A 22415-nucleotide genomic window follows, 5' to 3' on the forward strand; every position below is an offset into this window, starting at 1 on the left:
CTGGGATTACAGGCAAGCACCACTGCAGCAGGCTTTCAGGCTACTTTACAAAAAAAATTTTTTTTAGTTGTAGATGAACACAACACCTTTATTTTTATGTGGTGCTGAGGATTGAACCCAGTGCCTCACATGTGCTAGGCAGACGCTCTACCACGGAGCTACAGCCCCAGCCCCAGGATAATTTTTGATGCTGGCGTGAGGAAGGGGCAGGAATTCCTGCAGGGCAAAACCCTGAAAACTGGACAGGTCTCTGCCCATATTACAGGGTTTTAAAAAAAAAAAAAAAAAACTTGCTGGCTTTTCTCTGCTATCCCCTGAAGTCTGAGGTCAAGCTGAGCTGTTTCTATGAGTTTCCAAAGGAACTTCCCATGAAGTGGAGCTTTTTACCTCCTCTTGCTACTTTGACTAATTCAAGAACTGGAGTGCCCCCACCAGAAAACCTCATCACAGCCCACAACAGTGAAGGGTTATAATTTCATAAACAGTCAGACATTAAAAGGATTGTAGGCATTGGGTGACAGACTTCTTTTTTTTAAATATTTTTTTAGTTGTCAATAGACCTTTATTTAATTTATTTATTTATATGTGGTATTGAGGATTGCACCCAGGGCCTCACACATGCCAGGCAAGTGCTCTACCACTGAGCCACAACCCTAACCCTGATCAATGACTTCTTAATACCAGCTGGGTATTTATTTCTAGGCTTTAATCTAGTACTATTCAATCAGAAAGTTCAGGAATGGAGGCCAGTAACTTTTCCTTTCTCCTTTTTCCTTTCAAAGAGCCCTTGTATTATAGCACATAGTGGGGCAGGAACTTGGATTAGATAACCTGAAGGATTCCATCCAACCTTGCAGTCTGAGCCCATGTTTTCATTTGGAAAGGCATCAGCCTAACTCAGGATTATACTGCCCACAGCATATAATAATAAAACCAAGAAAGTTGAAGAAATACAAAGACAAGCACCTAACAACAAAAGTCTTACTAAATAGTAATAAAAAAAAAAAAGAATTAGCAGGTTTATATATTCAGAGGAGGGAAGACTCAATTTTTAACTATTGAAAAAATATCAGAGAAGATAAATTAATCTGAACATATGAAAATTTAAAAGAATTTTGTTAGCCAGGCATGGTGGTATGTGCCTGTAAATCTAGCTACTCAGGAGACTGAGGCAGGAGAATCTTTTGAGCTCAGGAGAGCAGCAGGGGTTGCACAAACCCTGTAATGTAAAGGCACAGTATGGGGTTACAGGGTTCTCTCTGGGCCAGAAAGATTTTCTCTGCTGTTTCCTGGAGTCTGGTTTTGAGACAGGACTTGCAATCAACAAAGTACTATCACATCTCAAAAAAAAAAAGGAATTATGAATGTAATAAAACATAAAAAGGTAGACTTTTATAAGTTACCTTTTCCACATAATTTATAAAAGCTTACCTTTTTATGTAGGCTTTTCTTTTCATCTAAAGAAATGAAACATTCATTTCATTAGGGCCTATTTCCTTGGACCATGGTGTCCAAGGGTTTATATATATTTAGAATTTCTGCCACTTCCTGCCATACTGCTTTACAGAAAGGCTAAACTAACTCTCAGAACCACCAAAACTGTACCTGCTTCTCCATGGCACCACCCAAGTTAGGTTTTTTTTCTCCATATCTTTTTTTAAGATTTTAAAAATTTTATTTATTTAATTTTATTTTGGGTACCAGGGATTGGACTCAGGGACACTTGGTCACTGAGCCATATCCCCAGTCCTATTTTTGTATTTTATTTAGAGACAGGGTCTCATTGAGTTGCTTAGTGCTTGCTGAGGCTGACTGAACTCTTGATCCTCCTGTCTCAGCCTCCTGAGCTGCTGGAATTACAGGTATGTTCTACTGCACCCAGTTTATTTTTTATGTTTATTTTAAAATTTACTCTAATTAGTTGTGTGTGACAGTAGAATGCATTTTTACACATTGTACACAAATGGAGCATAATTTCTCATTCCTCTGGCTGTACATGGTACACAATCACACTGGTAGTGTAATCATACATGTATAGGGTAAAAATGTGTGTCTTATTCCACTGTACTTCCCACTCGTAACTTAGGTTTTATCATTTTTTATTTGTTTGTTTGTTTGTTTGTTTGTTTGTTTAACAAGCATGTGCTACTTTCCCCCTACTCCTGGCAGTACTGGGGAGTAAACTCAGGGGTGCTTTGAGCCACATCCCCAGCCCTTTTTATATTTTATTTTGAGACTGAGTCTTGCCAAGTTGCTTAGGGACTCATTAAGTTGCTGAGGCTGGCTTTGAACTTGCAATCTTCCTGCTTCAGCCTCCTAAGCCACTGGGATTACAGGTATGCACCACTGCACCCAGGTCTCCAGCCTTTTTTTTTTTTTTTTTTTTTTTTTTTTTTAATTTTTTGTTATTGTTGAAGGATCTTTATTTCTTGATTTATATGTGGTGCTGAGGTTTGAACCTAGGGCCTCACACGTGCCAGGCAAGTGCTCTACCACTGAGCCAACACCAGCCCGTTTTTTTTTTTTTTTAATCTTATTTTTTATTTTGAGACAGGGTCTTGCTAAGTCATTGAAGCTGGCCTTGGACTTGCGATTCTCCTGCCTCAGCCTCCTGAGTCGCTGAGATTATAGGCATGTGCCACTGGCATATGTGGTACTTCAAAGTCAAATATTTTTCTTCTCACTGAGAGCCAATTTTAAAAATTTTTCCATGTGATGACTTCCTTCTATGTTAATACTTAATTTCTCTTTGAAAAGATTTTTAGTGAACTCCACCACTAAGAAGAAACATTTTTAATTAAAAAAAATTTTTTATTATTATTATTTTTTTATTTGAGACAGGGTCTTGCTAAGTTGCCCAGGGTCTTGCTAACTTGCCATCCTTCCTGGTGCCTAATTCTGTTCCTTTTCAAACCTGCTCTAAGAAATGAATTTTCAGTAGCTGGGAAGGGAAAAAAAAAAATTTAAAGAACCAAGAGCAAAGATGTTCAAGGCAGCACTGTTAATGAAAACGAAAAGACAAACTATTTCACAATGACTCATATCAGAATCAGGTTATGAATCTATGTCAATACTAGAAATGGGGCTGGGGTTGTGGCTCAGTGGTAGAGCACTTGCCTAGTATGTGTGAGGCACTGGGTTTGATCTCAGCAGTGCATATAAATAAATAGAAAAAATAAAGGTCCATCAACCACCAAAAATATATATAAAATAATTTTAAAATAAAATAATAGTAGAAATGGGCATATGAAACGATATGGTGCAGAGTGTTATATTCCATGGTCCACCCTCGGTAGCTGCAAATCCGAAAACGTGTGTGGCAAGGATTGGACAACTAAGAGAGACATAAATTACTAGACTATTTTTAATCCTGAAAAGATTCCTATTACTTAATTTTGTTTTAATATGAGGGAGCCCTTCTTAATATTGCATACCTAGAAAGGTCCCATCAATCTAAGCTGGCAGCTTCTTAGGCAATACCACAACAATGCCCTGACAATGGGGCTGGGGTTGTAGCTTAGTGGTAGAGCAACTGCCTAGCCAGTGTGAGGAACTAGGTTCGATCCTCAGCACCACATAAAAATAAATAAATAGAATAAGGTGTTACGTCCATCTACAACTAAAAAAAAAAAAAATACATATATATGTATATGCATACATATACATATGCATATATTTAAAAAATACTCTTACAATGACTAAAATCCCTTTATTGAGAAGAAGACTTTGGTAAAAGACTTAAATAAGATGCACACTACCATAAGCACTCATACTAAAGTGTAAATAATTGATTTAGAATCCATTTCTCAGAGCAGGTTTGGAAAAGGAGAAGAATTAGGTACCAGAAAATGAGTTATGGAAGATGTATGAAAGAGCAAAAAAGGGAAGTTGAGGCACTGCAGATAAACTCAAAAAACCTCGTTGGGGTTTTCTGAAAAGGAGCCCCATCCCCACAGTGGCTCTGTTGAGAGGAACAGGTGGCAGGGACAGAGAGTCCTTGTCTGTTCTGCCTATTCCCCAGGGAATTGCACCTTAGAAGTAGGTGATGACCAATTTTGGCCTCAACAGAAAGCAGAGCATTTCAAAACTAGGGGAGGATGGTCATGCCTCTTGTCCTTTCTTTATTCAAAAGGAGAACAAGTTACTGAGGTCACTAGGGTCCCAAGAACCTGCACACTGATCTGCAGGTAGAACAAATATTGTGAGGTCGTGCCATTTTCTTGTTAAGGAGCTCTTGATTCTCTGTAATTAGTTTGTTCTAATTTGCTCCTTTTGGTTCCTCCCCCGTCCAGTCCAAATCTCCAGTCTAGGAAAGGGGCGAAGAACAGCAAAAGGCCAGAGGAAATGAATCATGGTGTTCTGAGGGAACTGGTAAAGGAGGCTGGAGATTCCTGCAAAAGAAGACCACTCTGCAAGGTGTTGAGGAGGAAAGTCAACAAGAGGTGCCTCAGGACTGGAGATCAGTACCAGGGCAACCCCAGGGCAGCCCTGGCTTTCTCACAGCTATCCTTCAGAAGGCAACTCACCCTGTAAGGATGGCTTTGCAGAGGGGCAACACCTAATAAAACTGCAAAGAGTAAGGAGCAGGAATTGTTCAGGGGTCCTACCTAATCTCCTTTCTTTGAGGAAAGTAGACTGCCTTCCCATCCTCAGTTCCTGGGACCTCCCAGTTCTACCACAAAAAGGACAGGGTTGGGAAGGCCAGAAGGATCCTGAAGGCCCAGGTCTCTTTGCATTGGGTCTGACCATCTGTTTTGGACCTAGGAGTTCTCTGAGGTTGATTCAACCTAAACTGAACCCTGCCAGTCACCTTCCACCTTTCCCAGTTTAGGCCTAGAAGTGGCTGCAAGAGGAACAAGGAGTGCCAAGTTGCCCCAGACACTGGTTAAAAGTGGACTGTGGCCATAGGCTGCCCAGTGCATAGGAAGATAAAAGCCTAATGCCACCTGAGCTCCCCAGAGGAACCCAGAATAGACTTGGGAGAGTGATACCAGATAAGAGCAATAGTCTCATACCAGCTGCCTCTGCAGTGGGGTCTGGGTGGTCTGGGCCTGGGTTGCTGGCTTCAGCAAGGCCTCCACTCTGAGAGTTCTCAGCAGCCACACCCTCCAGTCCTTTGCCCTCATCTTCAGCAGGGAGCTGGGCATCCACTCCAACTTCCAGCACTCGGATGGTCTCATGGCTCGACATCACGATGACCTGTAGGCAGAGGATAAGGGACACTGCTGCAAGGAGGGATCAACATAGCCCTGGTTTGGATGGAGGAGAGAGAGGGTACTTCAGATGTAGACCTCCCAGCCAGCAAACTGTGCTCTGTGAGAATGCCAGATCCTGGGGCAGGCTACTGCTCCCCTGTTCCAGGGAAAGAGCTGCTGAAAGAAGGCAGGTCCTACTGTTAAGGAGAAGGGTCTGACAGAACTGGGAAGAGTCCCACAGAGCCTCATCACTTGAGAGATATTTCTATTTGCTCCACCTCTTGGACTCAGTTCAGGGAATAGGAAATGGCCTATCCCATAACCTTGCGAGGATGTCCTCTTGGCTGCTAGGACATGGGAATGTGGCTATGAGGGCTCCCAACACAGTACACATGGTTGAAGTTGGGCCAGGAAACAAACCGTCTTTGATTTCCTTGAAACCATCTGGATGTTCCCCAGAAGTAAAGGGGTGGAAATAAATGCTCCACAATGCTGAGTAACTTTTAAGCTCACAATGCCTTTATTTCCAAAACTCTGGGGTAAACGACCAGGATTCCCCTGCAAGTTAACTTTCTAAAGAAGGGTGAGGAATCCTAAAGATGTCCTCTTCTTCCTCACCCAGCCAAGCTATGGATCCAGTGGAGCTTGGTATCCTAACAGCCTGTGGCTCCTGTCATGCTAACCAGCAGTGGGCATGCTCAGACTGCAAGGAGGATCCTCCATGTGTATGCTGCAGGCGGACCCTGAGTCTCCTTAAAGCACTTGGTGGCCTTCTGTTCAAATGTCCTGCACAGTATTTCAGACACTGAAATCCTGCCATTTGGGCCCTTCAAGAATCAGAGACAAAATCTGTACATTGAAGTGCTTTGTGTCAGCCCTCCCCTGCACTTGGCCTGGACTGGAAACCACTGCCACAACATGCTCTTAAAGCCTGAAAACTGAATCCAGCCAGAGACTGGTGGAAAAAGTGACAAAGTGACACCTTCCCAACAGGAAAGTACAAGTGAAATAAATCTCCCAAAGCAGTTCCCTTTTACTGACTCAAACTTTTTTTTTTTTTAATCTTACTGACTCAAACTTGATCTACGAGGGGCTTCTCTGCAATTACATTTTAAGATATGGTTCATTTTTTTCTCCTTTTAAAAAATGACATAAGAAGTAAACAGTCATTTCAGAAAAATTAGAAAGTATATATAAACAGAAAGAGAAAAGTAAAAGTAAATTACTTGGTGTCCAAAGCTTTCTTCATGTAAAGTTATACATATTTGTGCATTTTAATTTCAATTTGAAAAGTCACAGTTAAATTCCCAAACTCAAAACCTGAGAAATCAGTTGGCAAATCCCCTTGATGAAATAACCATGAACTTTGGTAAGAAACAGCCGAAGAAGGTGCTGTGGAGCCTTCCTCCCCTGCCCACACCCTTTGGTCCATTGCCCTCACCACCCCCATCCCTTCTCATCCCAGAAGATACCTGCTCATTGACAGTCAGAGATGACTCGGACCCGGCTCCAGGATCCATGGTCACTTGTCAGGGTAGGGTAGGGGCTGGCCCACACCTAGTGCATCCTGGGTAAGATGGGATTGGAAAAGCAAAGGCTGATATGATACAGTAATATAATTTCCAGACCATCTAGAAAAGTCAGAAATAGAATGATAGGAAGACAGAAAAGTTAGGTTTTCCCAAGTAACTGAAGAAGTATGGAAGCAGGACTCTGAGTTTCACTTCCTATAGCATCCCAGGAGAACCTACATTGAGGTGGAACCAGTAACATTTGTGCTTAGAATGACAAGAGAAAAGGGATAGCCAGGCATCTGTCCCTGGGGTTTCCTGGTCCACTGGGAGACAGCACACCCAGCAAAACCCAAGACGAATATGATAGTCAATCAGACCCTTAGACAAAGGTGAGGAGCACTCTGGGTATCAGAGCACTACTCAGAGGAGAAATCTGGGCCGACTTCCTGGAAAAGATGGTAAAGACATAAATAAGCAAAGTGGTCTCAATTTTAATATGCATGACCACCACCTGGAGCATTTATTAAAAATGCATATCCAAGACGCCTTCCCTCTAACAACACTCAGAATCTGATTCAGTGGGTGAATCCCACAGATGGTGCTCTCAGGTGATTCTGTGGCAGTGGCCTAAGGGTACAGTAGCCTACACATAGGAGGCAGAACATCTCAGATAGTGGAACAGCCTGCCACATCCAATAAGGAATGAGCAAACCCATGCTACAACAGTTTTTCTGGCTGAAGTCACAAACCACAGAGTTGTAAGAAATAAAGAAAATAACCAGGTACAGTGGTACACACCTGTACTCCAGCTACTCCAGAGGCTGGGGCAGGAGAGTGATAAATTCAAACTGGGCAACTTAGTGAGACCCTGTCTCAAAGTAAAATAAAAATATAAGAGTGGGGATGTAACACTGGTAGAGTGGCTCTGGGTTCAATTCCTAGCAATACAAATAATAATAATAATAATAATAATAATAATAATAATAATAAAAGTAAATAAAAGGAGCAAATAGGTTTAGACATTTATATAGACCTGAGGGCAATTAATATTTAGTTTGAATGCCTACTGTGGCCTACTGTGGGCTATGTATTTATGTAGCACTAACTGATGTATTTTACTCATACCCACTCCGGGTGAGGGGTGGGAGTGGTTAAAAGTGGACTGTGGCCATAGGCTGCCCAGTGCATAGGAAGATAAAAGCCTAATGCCACCTGAGCTCCCCAGAGGAACCCAGAATGGACTTGGGGGAGTGCATTGGGTCTGACCATCTGTTTTGGACCTAGGAGTGGGAGTGGTGACATTAGTATCACCACATGACAGTAAGGAAACTAAGCTCAGGAAGGTATTCTGAATTCTTCACTCTTTCCTTCCTTTTCTTCTTTCTCCTCCCACCCCCATATTCTCTTTCTCTCTCTCTCTGTTTTGTTTTGCAGTGCTAATGGAAGCCAGGGCTTGTGCATGTTAGGCAAGTGCTCTACCCTGACACCCCTGAGCTATACCCCCACCTCTCACCCTGTTTTAAATTCTGCTACAGCCTGGATGTTTCTGTCCCCTCCAAATTCATGTTGAAATCCTAATTCCCAAGGTCATGATATTAAGTGGTGGGGTCTTTGGTAGGTGATGAGGTTTCATGAATAGATTTAGTGCCTTTTAAAAGAGACCCCAGAGCATATATGACTACACAAGAACAGAGCAAGAAGGAACTATCTGTGAGGAACCAGGCCCTCACCGGACACTGACACCTTGATCTTGGACTTCCCAGCCTCCAGGGTTGTGAGAAATAAACTTCTATTGTATATAAATTACTGGGTTTATGATATTTTGTCATAGCAGCCCAAACAGACTAAGACAAAGTCATGTAACATAAAATTCTCCATTTTAACCATTTAATTATTTAATTTAATTTTACACTGCTGAGACTCCAACTCAGGGCCTTGGACATAGGTAGGCAAGCACTCTACCACCGAGTAATATTCCTAGACCCAAATTTACCTAAAAGTGCATGATTCAGTGGAATTTAGTACATTCACAATGTTGTACAACCATCACCAACTAGAACTTACCAGTTCTAGAACATTTTCATCAATCAAAGGGAAATTCCATCAGTAAACACTTCCCTTCCTCTGCTACCTCCCCCGAGTTAACAGTCTACTTTCTCTCCATATATAAATTTGCCTATTTTGGATATTTCATATAAATGGAATAATACAATATATGACCTTTTACTTAGCATAATGTTTTCAAGGTTAATCCATGTAGTAGCACATATGAGAATGGCTGAATTATATTCTGTTTTATGGATCTACTATTTTCTTTTCTTTTTTTTTTTTTTTTTTTTTTGGAGGTACTGGGGATTTACCAGGGGCGCTTTACCACCAAGCTTCATACCCAGTCCTTATTATTTTTTATTTTGAGACAAGGTCTTGCTAAATTGCTTTAGGGCCTCAACTCAGTAAGTTGCTGAGGCTGGTCTTGAACTTGTGATCCTCCTGCCTCAGTCTCCTAAGTTGCTGGAATCCCAGCCTGCATTTTGTTTATCCATTCACTAGAATATTTGGGCTGTTTATACCGTTTGGTTATTGTGAACAGTGTGCCTACGATTATTTGTGCACAATTTGTTTAAATGCCTGTTTTCAATTCTTTTGGATATGTACCTATTGCTGGGGTTTTAGCATCTTTTCCCCTTGGCAAAATGCTCCTGGTCAACCAGGCAAAGAGAACCTTGAGATTTCTTCCCTCCTCTTCCTTCCCAACACTCCTAGAGTGGGAGTCAAAGGAAAGATAAGCAATTCAAGATAGCTACCCATTTCAAAAAAGAGTAAAGCTTTCCCTTTCCAGGCAGGACAGTGGGCACAGGAGGGGCAGAGGAATTTTCTGGAAGAACAAGTGAGCATCTGCCTACCTCCCTAGGATACTAGCCTCATTCCTCGGTGAAGTTCTCCCGCCCATATTTTGTACATGGGAGTCTTCCATGAATTTTTCCGGGAACTTGGCAATTTACTACCACTTCTGGATGAAAATTGAGATGAGCTAATGAAAGTTGTTTGTGTAGAAGCAATTAGCAAGTCATTTGCAAATTCAATTAAAAGGCAGAGATAATTGAAAGAAAAGGTGCAAGGTGAATTTGAGTCTATTATAGTTTGACACACACATTTCACAGGGAGAAGAAATTTCCACTTCCAAAGAAGGCCATCAGAGGGAAGGCAGCAGTAGCCAGTCATTGAGACATTTGCTTGGAGGGGCGAAAATCTTGCTCAGAATCTTATAGTGACCATGGCCATTCACAAGGAGTGGTTAAGCAGAGGTTGGTATCCACTCTGTGACTGTGTTACTATGGCTAAACTGAAGGGTGTAGCCAATCAACCCTTTGGTCCCTCTCTAGGTAATCTCAACCAATCTGACAACTACCAAATCGAAATCTCCAGCTTAGATCTCATCCAAGAACTTTAGACTCATATCCAACTGCCCACTGAAGGCTCGTATCATTTAATCCGATATAAGAAAAGATAAGGTTTGGGCAATTCATCTTTGAGATTCTATGAGTTATGAGAACCTGGGTCCTCAGTGTCTAGTCTTTTGTGTTCAGGACAAAGGATAGGCCTGAGTCAGTTGCTAGTCACACCTAGGCTCACCCTAACCCACTAATCAGACTTTAATCCAACAGAAATCCAGGTGGAGCAGAAGCAAAAGACTCCTCTTGTTCCAGACCTTAGGCCTCCCTTGTATCTTAGTCTCTGATCAGAGTTATGTATGTGATAAAAACACCTCTCTAATGAGTAGGCACTCAGCATTTTAACTCTGAGCTATGTGCTATCTGCTATGTATTCCCTTGCTCACTTATTTGTGCAGACTTTATTCTGGACCTGCTCCATCCCCTCATCAGGAACTTTCCACATTTTCTCAAGCCTCAGGCTGTGGCTTGGTTTCACTGATTAGGCAGCTATCTTGTTTGCTTTCAGACCATTTCTCCAGTGACTAAAAAATAGCACATTTGGATGATCCCCTTAGAGCCCCAGATGCTATAACTGTCTATAGCCTGATAGCCAGGGAGGAAAAAGAATCAGTTGTCATGTTTAAGAAGGGGCTTCTTTTCCCACCCCAGCAGTGAACCCTAAAATATAAACAGATCAAAGCAGGGCTGATCTGGTTAAAGCTGGGGAGGGAATAAGAGCCCACCCAGAGCCTCCTCCTTTGCCTTCTCTCTCCAGTGAGTCAAGTTTGAAAAACATCTGAATCAAGCCTGGCAAGGTACCTATGTAATTTATGTATGTTTTGCTTTTCTGTGCTAGAGTCTAAAACCCAGGCAACCTCAGAACAGAATGATCTGTGGGTGCTGAGGCATTTGTCCACAACCTAATCCAAGGCCATTTAGGACTTTCACTGGAGAGGAAGAGCTGGTTCTACCTGTCATTCTCCTTGGGAACTTCTCTGGATTCAGGCAATATTCCAGGAGAAGCATTGAGAAATTCCAAACAAGCCAGAACTTCCTAGAACAGTCTGAGATTCTAGTAGAAGAAATCCTGAAAAGTCTTATCCTATTCAACACATATTTCCATGGCTATAAGTGTTGGGTAGATTGGGAGGAAAATATATTTCCCACCTTTGTCAAGAAGACTACAGTCCAATATGGAAGTCAAAGAAATAAAGAGGTAACTACAATATAGCATTTCTAAGTATCCTGGTGGAAGAAGAGAAGGCTATGGAGGATCCATAGGAGGGGCATACAACGCAGTTTTGCGTAATCCTTGTTCTCACAAAGGTATGTATTTCAGACATGAATCTTTTTTTTGGGGGGGGGGTGCTGGGGATCAAACCCAGGGCCTTGTGCTTACAAGGCAAGCACTCTACCGACTGAGCTATCTCCCCAGCCCCATGAATCTTGATATAAGAAAAATCTTGTCTTTGTAGGCAAATGAAATTTGTGTAGGATTCAGACTTTGTGTGTGTGTGGTACTGGGGACTGGACCCAGGGATGCTCTACCACTGAACTACTTCCCCGGTCCTTTTCATTGTTTATTTTTTATAAATTTTGAGACAGGGTCTTGTGAGGTTACCCAGGCTGACCTTGAACTTGCAACCCTCCTGCCTCAGCCTCCCTAGTTGCTGGGATTACAGGTATGTGCCATTGTGCTCAGTTGGATTCAGGTTTTTAACTCGGACCCATTTCTGTGGGTTTTTTTTTTTTTTTTTTTTTTTTTTTTTTTTTTTTTTTTTTTGTGGTGGTGGGGTACCAGGGATTGAACTCAGGGGCACTTGATCACTGAGCCACATCCCCAGCCCTATTTTGCATTTTATTTTGCTTAGTGCCTCGCTGTTGCTGAGGCTGGTTTTGAACTCGAAATCCTACTGCCTCAGCCTCCCGAGCCACTAGGATTACAGCCATGTGCCACCATGCCCAGTCATTTCTGTGGTTTTAATCAGCCCCTTAACACTCAATGTGGTTAAAGTTTGCAATGTGTTAAAATACGTTTTCATTATATACTCATTTTTTAGGGTAGAGGATACTCTGTGTGAAGTTAGCAGGCTCCAAAGAAAGGCTGGAAGAAAGTCACATTTGTTGAGAAATCACCATTCAAAATTTTAACATTATAATGCTCTCTGATTCGAATTTTTTTGTTGGCATTAGCTCTATACCACTGCTATATTTAAATTCACACCTGCTTACTTCCTGCAAATCTGCCACTCAGACTGGCTCAGACTTACTACCTGCAGACTGCCACTCAGACAGGAGTTTGGAACAGAGAGGTAGCTGGGGTTGCAGAGAATGGTGCAGCCAAACCACTCTTCACTCCCTCCCTGGGTATTCTCGCCCAGTCTGGGAACTTTTTGCTTATTTATTATTTTTGCAGTACAGGGGATTGAACTGTGGGACACTCTCCATTCCTTTTTAAATTTTTATTTTGAGATAGGATCTTGCAAAGTTCCCCAGGCTGGCCTCAAACTTGCATCCCTCCTGACTTCGACTCACTATCTGGGAATTTCTGATTCGTTTATCTAACTGCCTGCCGCAGCTGCTCCAACTGCACACAGCCTTCCCCATCTCAGCAATGGCGGCTTTGGCCACTCAGCTCTGGCTGCGGTCCTGACCTTCTTTCTTTCCTTATCTCTCACATTTACTTCTTCCGCAGATCCTGTGGGCTCTACGAGCTAATATGACCGCTCTCTTCTTACCGCTATCTCCTGGGCCACACGGCTTTGGTACGCCCCCTCCTACCCGCAAGTATCATTTGCCCTGTTCCAGAGTCCAGTGCCTAGTGGATTTTCTGCACGTCCTCTCACCCCTTTCCATTCCTGGCTCCAGGACACAGATTTTGCATCCTACCCTCTTAAGAACAACAGTCATGATAATTTATGAAACCTAGGTCTTTTTATACATAGGATGGAGAGCATGATCCAGAGACATCTCAGTTTTGAAGCTTTCAAGGTACAGGCCTTTGGGCAAATGATTTAACTTCTGTGCCTCAGTTTCTTCATCTGTAAAATGGAAATAATAGTAACACCTATTTTCTAGGGTTATTGTGAGGAATGAATAATTAACACACTGTATGAAGTTTACATCAATCCCTGGCACATACTAAGTGCGCAGAAAGTGGTAGATATTATGATAATTTGCATACATTATCTCAATTGTTTTTCAACTTAGTGTAATAGTTAAGAACTTCACTGTTTTTAAAAATTTTTTTTAGTGGTAGATGGACACAATACCTTTATTTTATTTATTTTTATGTGGTGCTGAGGATCAAACCCAGTGCCTCACATGTGCTAGGCAAGCACTCTACTACTGAGCTACAACCTAGCCCACAACTATTGTAATTTCATAGTGATTAAATCTTGGGCAGGAGAAATACGATCTTATTCTAGATTATTTCTTAAAATAGAGACTCCTTGGAAAAGCAAATATTTTCTACTTTCATATATATATATGGAGAGAGAGAAAGAGAGGGACACAGAATATATATATATATATATATATATATGTTTTGTTTTGTTTTTGGTTGGGCTGGAGATTGAACTCAGGGCCTTGCATATGCTATATGCTCTACCATTTAAGTACATCCCCAACCCCTATTTTCTTAATTGCCAGGTAGTACCTCCAGGAAGAAAAGAAAAGAAAAAAAAAATAGCTTCTCTCTCTCAACTTCTCTTCCTCCTCTCCCCCGGTTCCCCAGTGTTATCTTGTTTTCATGTTTATGATCTGCTGGCCACCCCAAAAGGAAAAACTCTATGACAGGAGAAGCTTTATCTGAATTGTCCTTAGTGTGGCCCTTGGTGAGTATTTTTGTTGAACCAATGGAAGAATGAATGAAGTTCTACAGCAGATATGCGAAGAAGTTACAAGTCACAGAAGCATCATCCTGAGCACCAGGACTTCAATCAAAATGAAATAGGTGGAATTTTTCCTCAGAAGGCCTGGGCCAGGCTGCCTTAAATTACCGAGATAAGAGGAGGAGGGATAAATGTGTGAGGCAACTGAAGACCAGCCTTCTACTTTGGGAACAAGGAATCGGGAGGAGCAGATGAGGATAAAATCTCTGCGAAGAGAAAAGCCTGTTGTCTGTGGCCCAGGAAGGCTTCTTGACCGCTTTTTTATTTCCCCCAGTGTAGCAGCCCAGGTTTTCCTGTGAAACCTGTTTTAGGTTTCCAATCACAGTCCAGAGGGTAATCTCAACGCTTAAAGTGGCGGTTAGAAGCACGCAGGGCTCCCTTGGCCTTGCCAGGTGCGAATGCCTAGGGAGCACATATTGGGCCCATTATTATGACTATTAATAATAATATTGTGATTAAATATTTATGAAGTGCTCATGCTCTGCTCGATGGTGACCCTCCCACCACATCTCCACCCTTCCAGCAACACCCAGGTCTCTAGCCCCAAGTCCCACCAGTCCTCTCGGAGTAGGTTCGTGCGGGTGAATCGTGACAGGTCGCCCTGGCCGCCTGTGCTGCTAGTAACCAGGAACCCAGGCGCCGGGGCTCTCCTGGGGGGCGGAATCCGCCCCGGGTCGCCGCCGGGGTCTGTGTATACATCCTCCTCCGCGGTTCATGCCGGACCAGAGCTTTGGGGACAGAAACCCCGAGCGGCCAGGGCCAGGTTTCCCGGGTCCACCTGGCGGCCGCCCCTCCCCGCCTGATCCGAGTCTACCCGCCGGCGGCCGAGGGCGCGGCCCCAGGGTCTGCGGCCCCAGGTGGGCAGCCGCGCGCCGTCCCACTCCTGGAGCTCCCCGCAGCACTGGCCCGCCATCCCGCCGCCCCGGCCCCGCGGCTTTTTCTCTCTTTATCATAAATATATAAATTATGCTAATTACGGGCATTGCATATTAACCAAACCCGAAACCTCCCCTGCCCGGCCCCCTCCCCCTCCGTGCAAACCCCTCCCCGCCCCGGACCCCGCTACTTACCGGAGCCCGAGCCCGAGCCGCCTTCGCCCCGGGTGCCCGGCGGCCACCGATTAGAGATTCATCTCACAGCCCGGGCCAGGGGGCCGGGGCCGGGGCCGGGGCGGCCGCCGCCCGCAGACAAAGAAGCCAGTGCGGCTTGGCTGAGCTCGGCTCGGCCGGGGAGCCGGTCGGGACCCGCCGCCGCCCCCGGGCCCCCAAGCCGGGGCTGGGCAGAGCCGAAGGGGGCTCTGTGGGCTGCGCTGGGCGGAGGGGGACGGCCGGGAAGCGGGAAGGGGAAGAGGGGGGGCGGTCAGGTATATATTTTTCTTCTTTCCCCCTTTCCAACGGCCCCCCCTTTTTCCTCCCCCCTTTTTTCCCTCCTTCTGCTACTTGGATTTTTTTAGCTGCTGCGTCATGAGCATAATTTATGCAAAGAGCTTTGCCGCATGCTGCACCGCCCGCGCCAACCGCCGGGGGCGGCGGGCTGGGCGAGCGGTCAGAGAAGGGAGGGGATCTAGGGACCCGGGAGCGAGGCACCGTGGTGGGGAGGGGACCCTCCGGCCCCGGCCAGGTCGGGAGGTCCCAGAGGTTTTCTCCCGGGAAGAGAATAGGGAGTCAGTGAGACTGGTTGCTCGGCCGCCTCCGAGGTGCAGCTTGAGGTCGTTTCATTTTGGGAATGTGAGAGCAGGAGCATGGGAGTTCGGACTGGGGACCCTTTGCCACCTTCCCTTCAAACGAGGGTTGGGGTGGTGACGGCGGTGACTTCCAGCCTCTTCCTTTCCTTTCTAGGTAGTCAGTCGCCCTTCTTAACGGGGAAAGTTAAGTTCATGTCTGTTCCCCAGCCCCAGAAGAGAGGGGAACTCAAAAACAGCCTAGCCATTGTTGAACCGCCAAAGCATCTGTGCCCCGGGTTCAAACCAGGGAGGGGACCCAGGTCCTGAATGCTCCCTCCACCCGCCTACCTTTACCCCAGGAGCGGCAGCGAGCTGTGTTGTCTAAAGATAACTTCCGGGCCTTCTTGTCCAAGTAGACAAGGAAATGTGAGAAGAAAGACAAAAGTTTAGTGGGAGAGAGAGTGAGAGAGAGAACTTCTGCTCTGGTGGCTGTGGAAGTGGGGAGGCTTTGATTTACCAATTCTCCCCACTAAGAAAAGACAGATTTAGGGACCAAGGGAAAGCAGATTGGACAAATAGTGGACAAATGGAAGAGGAAAACCAAAGGAAAAAAGAAAGAACGAGAAAAGCATTGGGGAGGAGGGAGGTTCTGTAGATGCAGTGAATGTGGATTTCATGGAGGCAGCGAGCTGTCAGCCTAGTCTACTCCCCTCTTACCTTCTTCCAACTGCAGCTCCACATTTGGTAGTCTATGATGAGCTTGAGGTAGATGAATTAGAGGTAGTGTAAAGAGAAAGGAAGTGGAGACTGGAGCCCTCCTGAGACTGTTCCTTAAGCCCCCGCTACCAAGTGACTGCAAACTAGGGTGCACACTTTTACCTGGAGCTTGCTCACACCTGGAGGCTTTGCTCACAGAATCTTGCCTCTTGGGACCTGGCATCATCATTTGCCTGGTCAGTAGAGCTCCTGTTGTATCAGCTTGCCAATGGATTAGGAGTTAGAATGCTTAAGTCTTCCACCCAGCGCTTGCACCAGCAGTCTGGGCAAGTAATTTTACTTCATTTCTTATAAAAGGAGGATAGAGTCCTGTGACCTTGTAGTGCCAAGCTACTGGGAAGTCTGAGACAGAAGGATTGCTTGAGCCTTAGAAGTTCCAGGACAGCCTGGGCAACACAGCAAGACCTTGTCTCAAAAAAGAAAAAAAAAAAAAAAAAAAAAAAGTAAGAAAGAAAAAGAAAAAGAAAAAAGAAAAGAAAGAAAAAGAAAAAGTACTTATAACAACTACTTTATAGGGTTAAGTTTAATTGTGACCTTGTATGTAAAAACTTTATAACTATAAACTCTATTTGATTGTAAAGCATCATTATCTGTACAATAGTTTGAACCCATTTTATGGTCCTCTGAAATGCTACATGGCATGGTATTACAGCTCATGGGCTTGTTGTTTGGTCTACACTGGTCTCTCCCTTTGGACTGTAAATTCTTTGAGCACACCAGTTGTGACTTACTCATCTGTATTTCCTACTGCTGTTTATGTGAACAGTGGGCACAGTACTGCTATTGAACTTTGTAACACAAAGGCAGAAACTCCTTAGTCTATGTGACTCGATTTGGTGTGGCACCTAGATAGATCAGACTCTGCATGACAATGTATATCAGAGAAAGACATATGATCAGAGAAGCTCAAGGAAACACATAGGTAAAGGGAATCAAAGTTTTCTTTGGGAAAAGGGAACCTTTAACTTACATTGTATACACTTTTTGATTGCTTAAATAGCTCAAGAACATGTTACTTTTTGTTTTATTTTTTTATTGGGATATAACATACATATAGTAAAGTACACAAATCTTTTTTGTTATTTGACTTTTTTTTTTTTTTTTTTTTTTTTTTTTTTGGTGGTGTTGGGGATTGAATCCAGGGCCTCACGAATTTTAGGCAAGTGCTCTACCACTCAGCCACATCCCCCCAACTTTTGTGCTGGGAATGGAAGCCAGGATCTTGCACATATTATGTAAGTACTTTACCACAGAGCTATAGCCCCCGCCCCCAAGATGTATTTTTTTAATTTTTAATTCACACATAGTAATTGTACATATTTATGGGTTGTGACATTTCAACACATGTATATAAAATGTGTCATGATTGATCAGGGTAATTGGTAGTACTAGTGAGTGAACCCAGGGATGCTTTACCACTGAGCTACATCCCAGCCCTTTTTGTTTTTTATTTTGGGGCAGGGTCTTATTAAATTACCAGGCTGTGTTCAAACTTGCAACCCTCCTGCTTCAGCCTCTGGAGTTGCTGAGATTACAGGTGCGCTACCGTACCCAGCTCTTCTCTCCCCCCTTTCAGGACCGGGATCAAATCCAGAGCCTCCTGCACACCAGGCAAGTGCTCTACCACTGAGACTAAAGTACACAAATCTTAAGTGCACACCTTGACAAATTTTTACATATACATCTATGCAATCACCACTCAAAACAAGACAAAGAAGCTAGAATTGTAGCTCAGCAGTAAAGCACTTACCTGGCAGGTGTGAGGTACTGGGTTTGATCCTCAGTACCACATAAAAATGAATAAATAAAAATAACAGTATTGTGTCCATCTACAACTAAAAAAAGAAAGAAAGAAAGAAAAAAATCAAAACAGAAAAACTTTCCAACACAAAACTCCCCTGGTGTTACTGTAGAGAAACTTCCAAAGTAACCACAATTCTGATTTCTATAACATACCTAGTTCTGCCAGTTCTTGAACTTCATCATATAAAGTTTTTTACTTGTTCTTTTTAGTTATACATGACAGTAGAATATATTTTGACATATCATTCATCCATGGAGTATGATTTCCCATTCTTGTGGTTGTATATGATGTGGAGTTTCACTAGTCATATATTCACATATGAACTTAGGAAAGTTATGTCCAATTCATTCTTCTGTCTACATCATATAAATTGAATCAAATAATATGTACTTTCTGTGTCTGGCTCCTGATGTTTTTAAAATTCATTCATGTCATCGAGTGTAATTTTTTAAACTGCTGTGTTGTATTTAATTGCATAATTGTACCACAGTTTATCCTTTCTACTATTTTTGAGCGTTTTCATTTGTTTGGTTCTGATTTTTGGTTCTTATGTGTAAACTTGCTATGAACATTCTCAGACAAGTCATTTGGTGAACATATGCACTTATTTCTTTAGGGTAAATACTGAGGAGTGGAATTTCTTTTTTTTTTATGTGTAGAAGTAGATTTATTGTAATAATAGCATAAAAGTTGAAAGGGATTAAATTTAATTAAATTGTTATAAGTGACTTGATTGGAGGAGTGGAATTTCTAAGCTTAGGGTGCATGTTTAGCATTTGTAGATGCTGCTAAATGGTTTTCTAAAGTGTTTGAACCAATTTGTTTACCAGTAATGTACAAGAATTCTAGTACCAGTAGCATGAGTTCCAGTTATTCTATGTCCTTACCAATACTTGCAATGAATATATATTATTTTTATAATTTAAAATCCCAACAATTGGGCTGGAGGTGTAATTCAGTGGTATAGTGCTTGCCCACCACATGCTAGGTACTGAGTTCACTCCCCAACACTGCAATAGAATATATAAATAAATGACCAAACAGGCCAGGCATGTTGGTGCATACCTGTAATCTCAGCAACTCAGTAGACTGAAGCAGGAAGATCCCAAGTTAGAGAGGCCAGTCTGGGCAATTTAGCAAGACCCTGTCTATAAATAAATAGATATATAGGGATAGGGATGTAGCTCAGGGTAGAGTGCTTGCCTATCATGTGTGAGACCCCTGGGTTCAATTCTCAGCACTGTAAAAACAAAATAAAACAAAACAAAACAGCACAAATATTTCCATGGGTAGTTGAGAAGATATTGCCAGTAGCTTCGTTTTGCTTCTCATACCAAATAAAACTCTTCAACAGGATCCTCCATATTTTCTTTTTCTCCTTCACTCTAACTTCCTAGCTTTCTGAGATTTTGTTTATTAAGTAAATATTTATTATCTACTATGTGTAAGACACTGGACTGGGTGCCCTCCATTGGAAGACATAACAGACTGGTTTCTTAGAATTACAGTAGACTTGAAAAACAGACATAAAACAAAATAATATGAATATACCACTACAAATGTTGATTAAGACAAGAAGAAGAGGCTGCGATTGGGCTCAGTGGTTGGGTGCTTGCCTAGCATATGTGAGGCACTGGGTTCAATCCTCAGCACCACATAAAAATAAATAAAATAAAGTATTGTGTCCATCTACAACTAAATTTTTTTTAAAAAGACAATAAGAAGATGTATGAGAGGGCAGGGAAGACTCCTCTGAGGAAGTCCTATATAAGGGAAGACCTGAAAGATGGGATAAGGAAACTGAAAGTGGTTTAGTGTGGCCATATCTTAGTCTGTTTGCCTGCTATCTAAAAAATATAATAGACTGGCTGTCGTATAGCCAAAGAAATTTATTTATCCCCATTCCAGAGACTGGGAAGTCTTAAGATCAAGGTGTTGGCTGATTTGATATCTTATGAGGACCCACTTCCAACTTCATAGTAGGCAGTCATCCTCACATTTAGGAAGGGAGATTGGGAAGCTCTCTGGGTTCTTTTTTTGGTACTGGGTATTGAATCCAGGGGCCCTTAACCATTGAGCTACATCCCAGACCTTTTTTATACTTAATTTAGAGACAGAGTCTGACTAAGTTGCTTAGGGCCTTGCTAAATTGCTGAGGCTGGCTTTGAACACTTGATCCTCTTGCCTCAGTTTCCCTAGCTGCTGAGATTACCAGTGTGTGCCACCACACCCAGTTCCAGGTCCCTTTCATAAGGGCACTAATCTCACTTCTGAAGGCCCTGCCTTATGACCTAATCACCTCCCAGAGGGCCCATCTTCAAATACCATCACATTGGAGGTTAGGATTTCAATGTATAAATTTGGGAAAACAAACATTCAGTCTGTAGCAAGTGGGAACATGGCAGTAATGGGGAGAATCACACCAAACGAGGTTAGAAAAGGTGGGGTGAGCCCAAGTCAGGTAGATTTGGCCATATATTCCTCTATTCTTTCAAATTAATTGGGTCTCTTTTTGCTTTGCAAACTCTGATAATTTTTACCTCCTACAAGAAGCCTTCTTGAATAATAGCACATTATTCCAATTAATATTATTACTTTAGTTACATTATTGTTCCAATAACCTCATCATAAAATTTGTAATTTTCAGGTCACTTACTATTTCTTGACACTGTGTGTACATGGTTTACCTGACAGATGAATGTCAAGGCCTTATGTTTCCTCTTTCTTCTGATGTCCTCCAAGCACCCAACATGGGAGAGATGCTTTGTTAATGATAAGAGTCTTCCTTGGTACTCTGTCCAGAAAGCTCCTGGAATTTAAGTAGAAATGCCCTGGGTTCCTATCTGACCTGACTTGAATCGACCCAGTTCCAGGTCTTCTAAAACTTGTTATAAATCAACCAAGTTCGTTTTTGTGGGGGGGGTGCTGCATATTGAACCCAGGGCCTCATGCATGCTAGGCAAAACACTTTACTACTGAGCTGCATCCCCAGCCCAAAGCAACAAAGTTCTCCCAGGATTCATGCATATTTTCCCACACGCTCGCCTCCCCTCCACAGGCAAGCTCACCCCTCCCGCCTCTAACCGCCAGATTAGAGGCCCCCACTGCTGTTGCTAATGGAATAAGGCTAGGGCAGGTGGGACTGAGTGGAAGGTAGGTCTGCAGGAAAACAAACAAAAACCCTCTCAGTTGTGAGGGGAGGAAAAGCAGCAGTGTCTTTCCAAGGGCTTCTAGGAGTTTGCATAAAAGAAGGAGGCAGTTATTAACCATGGCTGGTCATACTGAAGTCCTGTGAGGAGAATGGGCCATGGAGGAGAAGGTCCCTGAATGCTGTTAACAATGCAAGAATATCTTAAGATGAGAAGCCAGGGTCTGGGACAACTTCCATATGACAAGGAATATGGCTTGTGCATACTCTGGTTTTTGTAGACTTCCACCTCCTATCCTGAAATGCATACAGCATTTTATTCTATTTAATTTTAGCAATGATGTAAAATTGTATTGCTGGGCTGCTGTCACTGACTCTGACAGATTGCCCTACCAGCTGAAAGGGTAAATATGGTTTTCAGTTTTTTGTTTTTTTGTTTTTAACTTTCTGTACAGTAAAAAGGTGAGGAACATTTTAGCTCATAAATTATTTACCAAACCTCACAGGCATAATAGGCTGTGTGCATATTCATCAGGCTATCATCCATTATTCATAAGAAGTTCACTTCAACTGTTAGAAGAAAATGAGGTTGTTGATTGAAATGCTGAAGAAATGTGGGCTTTTGTCCTCCTCCCTCCTTTCTCCTCTCTGAGTAAGTCTGGAAGTTTCCATAAAAAATGATATTATAGGGAAAAAATTATTCCTGGCATATAGAAGTATTAATAGAAGGAAAGAAAGCTTACAGTAGGAAATAAATTGGCAGAATCAACTACCATTCATTTAACATGAGCAGATAAAGACCCCTGACTACTGCTTTCCCAGGCACTGTGCCCAGGAAGTGGCCAAACTGGTTCCATTTCTTGTAACAAAAGAGGAGCTTCAGCAAATCTGGTAGAGTTATTGCTTATATTAACTAAGATACTGGTTGAATTCTATAGCTTAAAGAAGTATTTATTATTATTATCTTATTTGACCATCACACCAGGT

General features: G+C 42.8%; 1 protein-coding gene across 6 annotated transcripts in view; it reads right to left on the minus strand.

Annotated features, from left to right (window-relative positions):
• Nucleotides 1-15554, minus strand: part of Pou6f1 (POU class 6 homeobox 1) — a 28584-nt gene extending 13030 nt beyond the window's left edge. For 2 of the 6 annotated variants that reach the window (XM_047548987.1, XM_047548985.1), the window contains exons 1-3: nucleotides 15107-15476; nucleotides 6668-6762; nucleotides 5016-5199 (exon numbers count right to left, since the gene is read on the minus strand). In XM_047548987.1, the coding sequence (XP_047404943.1) occupies nucleotides 5016-5199; nucleotides 6668-6715 (232 nt within the window). In that variant the 5' untranslated portion in view covers nucleotides 6716-6762; nucleotides 15107-15476. Of the gene's footprint in view, nucleotides 1-5015; nucleotides 5200-6667; nucleotides 6827-15106 lie in introns of all 6 variants that reach the window. The other 4 variants (XM_047548989.1, XM_047548986.1, XM_047548990.1 and 1 more) reach the window with 4 other exon arrangements.
• Between the last annotated feature and the right edge of the window lie 6861 nt (nucleotides 15555-22415).

Source organism: Sciurus carolinensis, chromosome 4 (genome assembly GCF_902686445.1).
Source record: "Sciurus carolinensis chromosome 4, mSciCar1.2, whole genome shotgun sequence".
In the NCBI taxonomy this organism is placed as follows: Eukaryota; Metazoa; Chordata; class Mammalia; order Rodentia; family Sciuridae; genus Sciurus; species Sciurus carolinensis.